General features: G+C 44.8%; 1 protein-coding gene across 1 annotated transcript in view; it reads right to left on the bottom strand.

Annotated features, from left to right (window-relative positions):
- The window catches only part of VEPH1 (ventricular zone expressed PH domain containing 1), a 1,846,458-nt gene that overhangs the window by 864,093 nt on the left and 967,686 nt on the right, over window positions 1-14,679 (bottom strand). Inside the window, exon 9 of the mRNA XM_085634750.1 lies at window positions 8,422-8,798. Within this exon, the coding sequence (XP_085490876.1) occupies window positions 8,422-8,798 (377 nt within the window). The remainder of the gene's footprint in view (window positions 1-8,421; window positions 8,799-14,679) is intronic.

Below are 14,679 nucleotides of genomic sequence, written 5' to 3'. Positions count from 1 at the left end.
GAGACCACAGTTGACTTTCCATCAGTTGTAGAAGTAGATTTCCCATTGCGAGCTGCCTCCGGAAAGGTGGAATACATTTTTTCCACCTTCTCGGAGAAGAACTCCGCAATCCTGTCACAGGCCTCAGCTGAGTCCCAGTTTGGGGGTGGCGTTCTGTCCAGCGTAGACAGCTCTTTAAAAATCTGGAACAGTTCCCTGGAGGAGTTCTCCGCTAACTCAATCTTAGAGTTGTAGTAGGCAGCTCGTGTCTTTTTTATAAGGGAGTGGTATTTCTTGAGACCGGATTTATAGGACAGCTTCCTATCCATAGAAAAGTCCAATCTCCAGCTACGTTCCAAACGTTTACATGCAGATCTGGCGACCTTCAGTTCTTCACTGAACCAAGGGGCAGTTTTACCCTGTCTCCTAGGAGCACAAGAGACCAGAGGGGCTACCCTATCAAGCGCCTCATTGATGCGATGAGTCAGGGCACTACAGGCTGTTTCAACATCCCTCCCTCCTGGGGGCCCTCCTGACAATAGCGCCTGGTTAAACCTGGAGGCCGAGAAATTGGCCCATTTCCTCTGAGGTTTGTTAGGTAAGATCACCGTCTGGGGTTTAGAGATCGCAAAGCTACAAGAGACCAAGTAGTGGTCAGACCACAGGACCGGAGTCGGGGTCTCAACCCGGATGCCTTCCCAGTTGGCAAATATGGGATCTAGCAGGTGTCCCAACTGATGGGTAGGGAGAGTGGATTGGAGTGTTAAGTTCAGTGAGGCCATTTCCTGACAGAAGTCTTGAGCAGAGACATTATTCCTATCATCTAAATGAAGATTGAGGTCGCCCAACACCAGCACTTTCGCATATCGTAGCGCTAGATGAATAACCGATTCTCTAAGGTTATTAGTGAATTGAAGGATGGGGCCTGGCGGTCGGTATATTAAGAGGCCTTTAATAATGTAGGCACTATCTGCTCCGATAGTAAAAAGACCTGCCCCACATGCCTCTATGTCCGCCCTTTCTAGAGTACATTCAATTGATAATTTATGGATCAGCGCGATCCCGCCTCCTCTCTTGAATGGACGGTCAAGCCTCATAATTCCATGATTGGGGGGAAGTGCAACAAGGACATCAGGGGCCGAGTCCTCTGACAGCCAAGTCTCAGTCAGCATCAGGATGTCCGGTTGGCTGACTGAGATGAGGTCATACAGATCTAGTTGATGTTTAATTAAGGATCTACAGTTAATAAGCATTATCCGGAAATTGTGATCCTGTTTAACGGCGTCCTGACTATTAGCTAGATCGAAGGGGCAGTGCTTACACTTCTGACTCAAGACAGCAGGTCGTAGGCTGTGTGTGCACGCAGCCAATGTAGGGGGGCGAAGACCATAAAGGGCTCCAGGGGTGTAGCTAATGGATAATGTGGGCCGAGCAGGGGTTCTGGCCCCTGGTCCCATCCGGGCGCGGACGGGCGCAGACGGGCTTGCCTTTGGCGCGCCCGCTGCGCGCGTCCGCTGCGCGTCCTCCCCAGCATCCGGCTATATAGGCCCCGCCCACTTCCCCAACTAGACCGTCAGCCCGTTGACTGACCGGGCGACCGGAAGTGCCCCAACCTACTTCCTGCCCTCCGTTCAATCGGCACAGGTGAGCCGCGACGGACCGGGGCACGGAAGAACAGGACTAACACAGGTAGGATTGCATCAAACAATTAGTTAAAAGCACTTTTCTTTGATTAAAAGCATCAAACACAGTGAACATACAGTACGCCTAAAATTCAGTCCGAGTTAAAGCACACACGGAATTTCTGAAAATGATAGTATTTCAATCTCTCCTGTTAAATACCGCTATGCCCGGGGAGAAGCGTTGACTGCAGACTCTGCCACAATCTGCATTCAGACCCAATATTCCTCAAACCTGTCTGAGGCGCAGATGAACAACAACACTGTCCAGAGGACAGGGAGAAAATAATCTGAGTATCATCGGCGTAGGAAAACAGACAAAGTCCTGCTTCTTCTGCTATAATTGCCAAAGGTTTGATGTAAAGATTAAAAGGAATGGGACTCAAAATAGAGCCCTGGGGCACTCCATCAGGAGAAAGAGAAGTTTTAGACATAGCTTTGGAAGAAAAAACTTGAAAGGTCCGTTTAGTAAGAAAAGATGCGAGCCAATCAAGAGCTGTGCCGATGATACCAGAGGCCTGTAATATTTTTAGGAGCACAGTGTGGGGCAGCGTATCAAATGCAGCGCTCAGATCGAGCAAAATGAGAGCTACGGTCTCCCCAGCATCCAAATGCTGCCGCAACAACTCTGAGACTCCGAGAAGAGTAGATTCTGTAGAGAAACCCGCTCGGAAGCCCGATTGAGAAGGGTGAAGAAGATTAGATGAGTCTACAAAATGTGTGAGTTGCTGATTAATGTGTCTTTCCAAGACTTTGGAATAGATGGGAAGCAGGGAGATGAGCCTAAAATTGGACAACTGAGAAGGATCAGCACCGGCCTTTTTCAAAAGAGGAAGCACCATCGCATGCTTCCAATCAGAAGGCACAACAGCCTCCTGAATTGAAGCATTCAGCAGTTGCATGATAAGAAGCAAAGAAGAAGAATCCAACTGCTGCAACACAGATACCGGCATCAAATCACGGGGAGAGCCTGATTTGATTCCATTCAAAAAAGTTTTGAAAGAGGTAGTATCAAGAAGTGACCAGGCTTCCAGAGTCACAGGACTGCAAGTTTTATCATCAGGTTCCATCCGATAAGGAGTTGAACTAGATTCTACTGTCCGAGTATAGAGCAGAATAGATTGGTTCGACTTTGTCCACAAAAAAGATGGCAAGATTATCGCACTGTTGTTCGTTAAGGGTAGGTGGAAGTGCCTGCGTATCAGAGCCCGCAAGTTTTTTTGCTGTGCTAAACAATGTGCGAGAGCAATTTCAAGTGTTAGAAATGGTCTGAGATACATAGACCTTTCTAGCCAAGTTACAATGGGCATGATATTGTTTTAAGGCTAATTTATAGTTTAACTTGGAATCCTGTAAATAATACCTCCTCCAATTCCTTTCCAGAGCCTTACATTTTGTTTTTTCTATTCTCAATTGCTCTGTATACCAGGGGGCAGGAGAACGGTGATTAAATGACTTTTTTGTGGTTAGCGGAAGACAATGTTCAACTGTGTCTGAAATCCATTCATGTATCAGATTAGAAGACTGAGTTGAAACATGTGAAATGACAGGAGCGTTCTCGTTAAGAGTCCTATTAAAAAATTCAAGGTCCAGTTTACTCCTGTTCCGAATTCTATAGGGCTCACTCATAGGGGCTGAAATAGAGGACTTTGAAAAAGTACCCTGAAATTTAAGAGCAAAATGATCGGACCAGCACAGGGGGAGGGCAGGGTCACAATGAATATTAGGTAAATTAGAAAAGATGGGGTCCAGTAGATGTCCTGCAACATGCGTGGGGCCACTATTACTGAGTAAAAGATTTAAGGCAGCTAAATCCGTAATTAGAGTACCACTAGTCATACAATTCAGGTTTTCAAGGTGTAAATTAAAATCACCTAGTATCGTAAAGTTCGATGCTTTGAGAAGATGAGGTGCAATTAGTTCAGGGAGGAGCTGAGCCCAGGGGTTAGGGGGGCCTGGTGGACGATAAACAAGAATACCGGAAAAGGTGATTTTGGGAGAGTTGGAAAGTTATAGTGATCGGTCGGGCAGTCTTTACCCAGTTTTTATTGATTTAAAGACTGCCTTCGACTTAGTCCCAGGCACAAGCTATGGCATGTGCTCAATGATATGGGCATCCCATATCCATCCTCAACTTGGTAGTCCGATTGCACAAGGGTAATTACGCACAGATTAGATGGGGGCCGCAGGGGCAACTTACAGAGCGTATTCCATTTAGTAGGGGAATGCGTTAAGGTTGCGTCTTGGCCCCCACCCTTTTTTCACAATACATGAATGGGGTGATTTGCTTTCTGCCACAAGAACCTCCAGACGTGCCAACCTTGGGGGGGGGATAAGGTACCAACTCTATTGTTTGCAGACAATACCCTGCTGGTGAATAAGACCCCAGCGGGACTCCAGCTTCTGCTCAATAGATTCCAATCCTTTTGTGACACCAGGGGTTCGACCATTAATACTACCAAAACCAAATTTATGGCCTTCAACCCCCACAAGTCCTATAAATGCAGCTTAGTGTTAGGAGGGACCCCCTTGGAAAGAGTCGGTACTTTTGATTACCTAGGTGTTCGCCTCTCAGATAAAATGTCTTGGAATCCCCACATAACCAAGATGCTTCTGGGCCACAAGCGTGTCATGGGAGCGCTAGGGAAGGAACATCACTCTTCGCATAGTAGACTTGTTGCTACTGCCCTGCAGGTCTATGATCTGAAGGCGGTTAGCGCAGCTCTGTATGGTGCAGAGCTGTGGAGATTCGACAAGTCATCTGAGCTCAGTACCTCAGAACACAAATTTCTTAGGAATCTTGTGACTCTGTCTCAAAGCACCCCACTCACACCTTTAATGCTCGATATGGGCATACGCCCTATTAGCAATGGAGCGAAGCTCCACCCGTTGCTTTATAGGGCACGCATTATGAGGACCCCGGAGCTACTGCCCTATGCGCAAGCCCTGGCAGAGGTTACCTGTTTCGACACATGCAACAAGGTAGGGTGGATTAGAAACGTAAGGAAATTGGTGTCAGATGTCGGGCTCCAGGTTCTATGGAATAAGCCAGACCCCACCCTTCTCCAAAAAGAGGTATTGAAGCAACACTTTTGAAAATGGGTGGAGCAATACGAGTCTAGAAAGCCTAAACAGGAATATCTCACTGTAGAATTCCTGCTTCACATTGCCAGATTGTTGGAACCCTACTTAGACATAATCCAGATCCCCCAGGACAGGACGTTATGCATTCCATTTAGTTTTGGCAGGTGGGTGAGGTACCAGCCAAGTGGCACCCTAATGCTCAAAGTCCGAGCAATGGCCCTGGTCGCAACGCCCCTGTGGAGTCCGTTGCCCATGTGCTGTTTGCATGCCCTGCTTATGGCAAGTCTAGGGACAAATGGCTCAAACCGGTCTGCGGACAACTGGGCACATGGAACCATTGGGAAGCCTTGCGCATACTGAAGTCGGACACCAGGCCCCTCTTTGCCTGTACAGTGGCTAAGTTTTTGAGCCATATGTGGGGCATTAGGAAGAAGGCCCGCATGAGCGCGCTCCAACAATGACCAGGCTGATCCTCCGACCGAGCTGTTTACGGGTCCCAGATATTAAACTTATGATACCTTCAATTGCACTAAATGTATTGCACAAGCACCTTACTGTAGAATGGTCATACAACTAGCTTTGTTATGGGAGGGCCCTAAGGTTATCAGCCTGATGGCTATGTACGAAGTTCTATTTTATACACCCAAACCGTTGTAAGATCGCACTAGCTACCCCTGTTTATTACCACAGTTTCAAGCCTTCTTTTTTAACTTGTGATACCTTATGACAGATGATTTTTTATCTTTTATTAGATTTTTACATATTTCATACTAGTTTTTAACCAAATGAATTTTAATTCCTAAATGTGAGAATGATTTGGTATGATGCTAACTCCTAATTGGTTGATGTCGAATGGACATGGTATCCTTCTATCGGCTCATATATGGGCTTGTTTTCAATTTTAGCTGTTGTGGGTAGTTAAATTGAGCACCTCATGCAATTTTTATACATTGGTTCAATATGTTATAACCTTGCAGGCAATTTGCCGCCAAAACCATAATCTTGTGATACGAAGATTCCGCACGCCCATTGCGAGATGCGCTGTACGAACTCTTTTTTTCTTACATTCTTAATTGTGATTTATCATGTATGTTTTTTGTAGCTTTTATGACTTGAATTGTCGAAATAAAGCTTAGTGACTGACTGGCTTATGAACTTATTGTGGGGCAGATGTAATTTGCACATCTGTATTTAAGGGGTGGACTTTCCTGCCTCAGTTCAAATAATACTAGTGAGCCCCCCATCTATGGTGATTGATTACCTTGTTTTTCCTTCAATGGGCTTTATTTAAGTAAAGATAGGCGATAATTGGATGAATCTCTCATAGTTGTTATTAGCAGTTTTAATCTGTTATCTGATGTGTGATAATATGAATGTTGCTTCTATGTTTTCTTTATGCACAGCACAGACAAACATATAACAAGTTTATAGTGGGCAACTAAGATTTTAAAGAAAGGTATGTGTAAAATTCAGCGACACTAATTAGTAAATATAATAATTAAGAAATGTTTTGAGTCATCAAGAGGGTATTGATTTTAAAGACTGCAAGTTTCACTCCAAAAGAGCTAACAATGCTTTGGCAATTCGAGAGAAAGAGAACTCGAGAGAACGAGAGATGGAGAGAGAGAGAGGAACAAAGAGGGAGAAAGGGGGTAGACGTGGGGGCACGTGCTCAGAAGAATATTGGACCACTGAAAATTGTGCAAACAAACTTGACAGTTTGAATCTCCCTGGACACCTCACATATTGGCCCAGGAAGAATAAATCATTGTGCATGAAATTAACCATTGCGTTTGAAGGGATCTGCCCAGGAATGTATACAACAGTGATACCGCCTGACAGAGCTAGAAAAGCACTGTCTGCCTAAAGGGGGTAGATGGTACACACCCACAATCGCAGCCTAGTGGATAATGAAATTTGTTTTGTTTTCATACAAGCCTAATCTTACTTAAATCCCAATCATTTAAGTGCATTACATAATATTTGTTGTCCTTTTTTGTTCAATTTGTATTTGTGGGAGATTGGCATGTGCAGCAGGTGTCTTGCACTACTTGTGTAACTGGGGGTACATTTACTTGTATTTTATGCGGTGAGGCATAGAAAGGGAGGGAACTTGCTGTGCTGCATAGCATGATAGGGAGAGAGTAGTAATGGAGCACTGTATGTTTCCTAACACCAAGGCACACTTACACCATAGTCTAAAGGTGCCTGCATGTGGGTATGATTATTTTTGTGCAGGAACAGAGAAAGTTTATGTTTATGTTTATGCAATTTTTATAGCGCGCAACTACCCGGGGGTGTCTCGGCGCTCAGAATACAGAACCGTACTGCAGCAGACAGATTATGGTGAAAAGAGCCATGTTTTTAGTTTCTTCCGAAAACTGATAAGGGTGGGGGCAGTTTTGAAGTGCAGGGGTAATGTGTTCCAAAGTTTGGCTGTGGAGATTGTAAAGCACCTGTCACCCCAGATGGCCTTCTTTGTTTGCGGAACTTTGAGCAAATGAGCCGAAGAGGAGCGAAGTGTTCTAGAATGTTCAAGTGGACAAAGAGCTCTTCTGAGGAACTGTGGGCCAGAGTTGTTAACTGCCTTGTAGGCAATACAAAGTGCCTTGAATTTTGTCCGGCTCCTGACTGGGAGCCAGTGCAGCTGCCGGATATAAGGGGAAATAGATGTAAACTTGGGAATTCCCAGTAAAATTCTAGCCGAGGCATTTTGGACTAGCTGTAGTCTGTTCAAGACTTTTTCCTGGGCATTCAGAAGAAGGGCATTACAATAGTCTATTTTGGAAAAGACCAGGGTGCTGATTAGAGTTTTGCCGGCTGACGAGGGGAGGTATGGCAGCAATTTTTTGATCTTTTTCAGGATAAAAAAAGATGAGGAGACCACAGAGTTGACGTGATGACAAAAAGTCATTTTATCATCGAATACAACTCCTAGGTTGCGAACCTTAGTGACTGGTTGAGGTGGAGCTCCCATCTCGGGTGGCCACCATTGAGGGGACCAAGCAGGTTCCAGTTTCCCGAATGTCATCACCTCTGTTTTGTCAGAGTTCAGTTTGAGACAGTTTGATGACATCCAGGAACTGATAGCCCGCATTCCCTCTTGAAGGTTTGCAGCAACTGAAGTGCCATCACTATGTACAGATAGCACCAGTTGTGTGTCGTCCGCGTATGTTGTGAGGGCGATTCCGTAGGATTTTATTACCCTCGCTAAGTCCGAAACATAAATGTTAAATAGTGTCGGACTCAGCGAGGAGCCCTGTGGGACACCACATGGAAGGGTGAAGGTGTGGGAGGTGAAAAGGCCCATTTTTACTGTTTGTGGACGGTCGGCAAGGAAGGCTGCGAGAAGTTCTTTCGCTTTATTTTGAATTCCTATGGCTGAGACACGGTCGATCAGAATTACATGATCGACCGTGTCGAAGTGATGCGATCTTGGCACACAATCTTAGTAAATTATTGACCACACGTGCTGCACTAGCAAAGTTCACTGCATGACTTTAGAAACTGTATAGAAAATGCATTGAACAGATATCTCACAAGTGTCTCACATACGTTTTTCACAATTAACACATATCGGGTATGGAAAAAATATGCCTTCCATCAATGTGAACATCATTGACATTTTCAATAGTAACGAAAATATTAACATCACACAATAATTATTTCCATCACTTACCTTCAATAATGCATTGGTCTGGTATTGGGATTTTCTTCCTAATTTCCAGCACATATTCCTTCATTGCATTGAGATTTTCCTTCAAGTGTAAGTAAAGTTTATCACATGGCCCAGCAGGGTCTTTTAATGTCTCAATGCTGCCTTTCTGGAAGCTTTCTTTAATTACTTCTGGCACAGTGTTGGAATCTTGACATGAAACAGCTCGAGAGTCATCTGTGGCATCTTCAGTGTCCGCCATATTTGATGCCTGGGTATCATTTCTTTGACCGTTGAATAATTCTGACTCAAAGATATCTAAAACCAAATCTTCATTGTCTTCTGCAGTGCCTGAAGAAATGGTATTTGCACGGATTGCATGAAAAGCTAAACTCTTTGACCTGTGCAATTAAAGAAAGACAACGAAAGGAGCTCAAAGATAGTAACAACTTTGTAATAGGTATCACAGGTATAAATGCAGGCTCAAAACTATGCTAAACAGTCTTGTGTATCCAGCTTCAAAATATTTCAACACCATAGCCAAGATTAAGTTCAAATCACCAATTTGCATGTTATGTTCACATCACTCAATCTCACAATCAGGACACACAGAATTGCAATTGTATGCACATATTTGACCTGCATAGTTTAATATCCATATCTGTAAATGCAGCGTTAGAGGTGGGTTAATGGAATAGTACATGTTGAAGTATTTCTAGCAGGAAGTTTGTCACCCTAGAAACACATACAAATGTAGTCCTATTAGAGGCAAGAGTAAGTTCCTTTCCACGGTTTCCAGTGTAAGAATGATGAACAACCACATTGATGATGCACAATTTAAAAAATCATAATGCACAACACATTTTTCATTAAAGACACAAAAACCTGAATGTGCACTTTGCACAAGTTAGATACAGTGACCTGAAACTGAGGCAAGTGTAGTAGAAGCACTGTAAAAGCGTGCTTTAAAATGCAACATGAAGAAAACATACATACAAAGCAATACTAACACATACAAACGAGTAGCACTAATGGAATTTCTTATGAACATGATGTTTATTAGCATTTACTTATTAAATTGTACTGTTAATAACGTTGCCCAGTGTTTCTTGCTATTTTAAAATTATTTGTATTGAGTTTTTGTGAATACTAAAATAGTGGTATAAGAACCACGACTTAACTAGAAAAAAGGCCTAGAGCCTGTAAAACCGCTGGGACCCCAAGGAACCACCCCAGGTAGTGACACAGGGGGCCCATGGGGGCCGTGTGCAGTGTGAGAGCACAGCTGCGAGCTCCCGTTAACTTCTATGGGGAAAGTCGCGGTTAGATTTTTAAAGTTTAGGGACACTTAGAAATGAGTCAGGACCAAACCCTTTGGGACTTAGGAAGTTCTAGGGTCAACACCCACGGGAGCACCGGATTACTCGTGTTACCCCACCCAGGGAAGCCGGGTGCATAGGTGTCAAATGGTGTCGGGTCGCATTGTCGATTTCAATGGGAGCTGGCAAAGAAGTGCTGCTGCCGGGAAGATGCAAAGTGTCCGAAGAGATCCAAGCCTGGATCAAAGCCAAGAAGAACTTGAAAGCAGAGAGGACAGAGTCTGGGTCACTTGCCAGTGACCAGGAGGACGATAGGCGGATACCCACCAATGTCGGGTGATTTCAGGTAAAGAAGGTGAAGCTTGACTCTTCGACCACGAGGACCAGGAAGTAGGGGTGGGCGGAATTTGCGTAATCGCGTTACGCAAATCTCCGCGAAATGGTAAAAAATCTCCGCGAACACGCAGAAATTCCGCGAACACGCGGAATTGCTTGTTCGCGATACTTTTTTCCAGTTCGCGATCGCTGTTTGCGTGCTCGGGGTGAAATATCTCGCGAACACGCATATTGAGAACGCGAACAAGCCAAAAATTTCGCGAAGTCGCGGAACGCAGATTTTTGGGCAATTTCGCGTTCTCCGCGGAATGCTAAATTACCCAAATTCCGCAAATTCCGCGAGCGGAACGGATTTTACTGCCCAGGCCTACCAGGAAGCGTCGAGGATGACCAGGAGCTAGATTTGAGCTATCCCACGAAGGATGTTGATTGCTGCAACATCGGTGACCGGATTGGACACAACAAGCCTTGGCAACAGCAACCCACACAGAAAGGAGAAAGATGCTTCGGTGCAGACCATCAAGGTCTGAGGGACTCACCACTTGGTTGGGAGTCAGGGCACATCTGGAACAACCAGGGAAGCTCAATGAAAATCAACGTTACCCCCTCAGGGACCCACCAGTCGACAGACCAGGGTTCGCGAAGGAGCCTCGAGAGGAAACACAAAATTGCAGCCAACGGATCACTTGGGGTGACTAGGCCAACAATCTTCAGTGGATTCTCTGCTCGAGGTAGGGGCTACAAGTAACCACAAGCACGACTTCAAGAAACATCGAGAAGTCAATGCACTTGCAAAAGTACACAGTGACCAGCAGTTCCGGTTCCATGCTACTCACGAGGGCTGTGGGTCTCAGCTTTGCTGGGGACTGGGGTCGGTCTCTGAGATGTCTAGAAATCCTCTTCCTGGGCCGCAATTACTTTGGAGTCCGGCGGTAGCTCCGTAGATGCTGACTGGCAAAATGCTTTGTTGGTGCCTGCCAAGCAGAGGAGTCACTCCTTGACCCCGAGGGAGATTTCTTCAGTCCTCTAGTCGTTAGTAGAGCATTGAAGTTCCAGGATTCAGCTTCAGAGTTTCATCCAGGGATATCTAAAGTTCTGGTTACAGAGGTTCCTTACTTATACCTAAGGAAGGGGTTGGACTAGCTCTAGGGACCCGCCTATGGGAGGGTTTGGAAAGAGGGGTGGCTACACCCATTTCCTTTGTCCAGTTTTGTGCCAGAGCAGGGGCTAGAAGCCCCTGAACTGGTTTGAGCTGGACTATGCACAGGGACACCAAATGTGCCCCCAGTGCAGGACTTCAAAGCACTCAGAGAGGGCTCCCACCCAGCCCCAATACACATAAGCCTGTCTGGGAGGTGGTTACACCTCCCTGTGACAGGAAACCTATTGTCCAGGCCTCCCCTGTCGGAGTTTCGGTCAGCAGCAGGAGGCCAGACCCGTGTCTGTGGCTGCAGCATCCATTTTGTGATGCCAAGGCTCTATTAGATTTCTTCCGGGTATACCAGTACTGCCATGTCTCTCCCTCTAGAAGGGTGGGATCATATCCTCACATCAAGAACTGATGTGGGGTATGATTCCAAGGTGTTTGACACCAAACACAACATGTTTCCGTGCAGCCAGTCCAAAGTTAGCATTAACCGTTTAAGATATAATGCACTTTAGGGTATATGGTCAGGCTGCACCACTGACAACCCCGGAGAAGAGATTCCGAAGGCTGCAGAGGGACTCAGCTCATGCCTGGGCACCCTCTCACATATAACCAAGCACCCTGCCTTCAGGATTGATAAGGCCTGCCATAGGGGTGACTGATAGGATACTATGTGCAGTGATAGGTGATGTATAGTGAACCTTCCCATGCACCACCTTACCCAGGCTGTAGTAGCAGACCTGTGGTGTCATTTTGAATGGCTTTCCAGGGGTGGCACAATACATGCTTCCACCCCTGGTAGGCCTCTGGGTTACCCATGCCCTGGGAACATAGTATACCATATACTAGGGACTCAAAAGGGTACCCCAAAATCCAATCTGGAGTGTACCTAAAGTACATGCAATCAATTTAGAGAGCAAGCAGCTAGGCTGGGGCCCTGAATAGCAGGGTCCCAGCCAGACTAAAGTCGAAAAACAGTGAAACACCAGCAAAAAGTGGGGGTAAACATGTGAAGCAGATCCTACTCGCCTACAACCCCGGCGGGTTAAGACCTAACCACGCCGAAGTGATACACAACTTCAGAGCAGCCATAGATATAAAAATCATATCTCGCCCATCTTCTATCACTTTCCCCCCAGATACTCCTAACAAAATCAGTGCAGGTGGCAATGGTACTTTCAATTTGAGCTCATCATTCATTTTTCAGGTTTAAGAGCTCTCCACACAGAGTTAAGACATGAACAATATCTGCTCTGTGTAATGCATAGAGAGTGTAGCATGTACCTTTGCTCTCTCCCCGCTTAGCGAGCTTCTAAGGGGTGTAATAAAGAAAATTACATGTTGTATAATATTGTGCTTGTAATCCTTCAGAAACTAAGATAGATTGTGCGGTTTCAAAACATTAAAACAATATTGTGTCTATTACCCCCACCTTCTTTTTCCACTTCTGAAAATATTTATCCAAATCACCATATTAAGAAGACTATAAATGTATCCAATTGAGCATTCTTTGGGCCCCAATAATTTATCAATGATGTCACTTCTTAAAAACCCAGCTGGCCCACCCACTTTCCGTTTCACAATTACACATATGTTGATCCCTGAAAATCTCAGGTAAATTCATATTTTTTACCAGGGGCGTGTAAAAATTCCGTCTGGCGATCCCCAACAATCTGCGAGCAGCATTCCATACCTTAAAAACCCCTTGAAGGTTCTTAAAACATACTTTTTCATAATAACTATAATTTAGCTGCCGCTATTCACAATCCCATGCCTCCTTCCCAATTAAAAGTCAATGCAGGGAAGATACGGTCTGCCATCCCACCATCAGGGTATTCTCACAGCAGAACCACACTATGTAGCAAAGTAGTAGCCCAATAATATGATTTCAATTTTGGTAATGCCCAGCCTCCTCTCTCTCGTGGTAGCATAAGAAATTTGAGAGCCCTTCCACGTCTAGAATAGGCCCAAATAAACCGCAAAAATTGATTTTGTTTCCTAAGCCGCTGAGTTGAGCATTCCAATGGGTCAGTCGAAAACAATAAAGGAGTTTGGGGCAAAAAAGCATCTTAACTACATTACATCTACCCACTAGGGATAGATGAAGATTATTTAGTATGTCCAGATCTTGTTTGGTTTTAATAATTAGAGGTTCGATATTATCTTGGACTATATTAACTTATTTAGTTATACTGACTCCTAGGTAAACTGCATTTTCCGATTATCCGTCAACCTGATTTTTTTATTGATAACTATCTGGGTCTTATCATTATTTAGCACATATCCAGACAGTCTCCCAAATTTAACAGCCTTGTCTTCCACCGCTATGAGTGCCCTTAAGGGGTCAGAAGTCACAAGGGTGATCTCATCGGCACATGCCAGCGTCTTTGTGACCCTCGAACTTGTATCTTGTATTTTTACCATCACAGAACCGATGGCCCTCGCAGAAATCGGTAGCATCCACGCAGAAGCATCAAGGATCTTAAGAACAACCAAAGTAACCGAGACAAAAGCCCATAATTTACAAGCAGCTGATTATCAAGAATCTAAGTAACATTGATTGGAGGAACTTCCTATTCGAGCTGTTCACAATGTTCAACATATGCACTGCGCGCCGTTGATTTTCAAGGCGCACATTGGGACACATGAAGGACGCACCATCCTAGGGGCCCGCACACAGTTCTGACCCTCCATCCAGCACCCTAGTCAGCTCTGGCATAATCTCTTGGTGGGGTCCTTTTGCACTTCATGCACCAAATAGACCCACACTTTCTACAGCATGCAATTGACAATCCTAATATTTGATTTTTATCGATCCGGGCAGAGCATCATTTCCTATCTGTCGCATTAACCTTGATACCCGCACCATGCATAATTTAATCCTATGCACGTCTGCATGCCACAACATTACACGCCCGAACACTCTATAGCTTAGGCCTTGCGTAGTGTTGCTTCACCCCGTACTTGCGAATCACTTGACCTCACATCTCGGGGGGGCGGCAACACTTGCTTGGCAACAAACGCCACGACACCTCAAATTTTTATATGGCATCATTTTATGGCACAATTTACATTGTCTTTTATATTTTTATATTTAGCGTCTTTCTTTCATGCTATTGCTCTTGTAAAAGATTTTAAGTAATCATACAATAAAGATCATTCATTCATTCATTCTGGTTGACCACCCTTGAACTTGTATCGGTAAAATTGTTACATTATTTTCCAGCCTATGTATAAAGGGGTATATATATTGCAAATAATAATGAGGAACATGGACAGCCTTGCTGTGTCCCCCGAGAGATTGAAAACAGATCTGAGAGTACCCCATTCACAAGTACCCTGGCCACAGGATTGTTATATAACATTTTGATTGCTTGGATAAAACCCTTACCAGCACCAACCCTTAACAGAGCAGCCCTCAAAATATGCCAGGAGACCCTATTAAAGGCTTATTCTGGATCAGGCAGAATTAAAGCTATA

The sequence above is a fragment of the Triturus cristatus genome, chromosome 11, assembly GCF_964204655.1.
Source record: "Triturus cristatus chromosome 11, aTriCri1.1, whole genome shotgun sequence".
Lineage (NCBI taxonomy): Eukaryota > Metazoa > Chordata > Amphibia > Caudata > Salamandridae > Triturus > Triturus cristatus.
The sequence above is the reverse complement of the archived record's forward strand: the minus strand, read 5'-3'. Positions and strand labels throughout refer to the sequence as shown.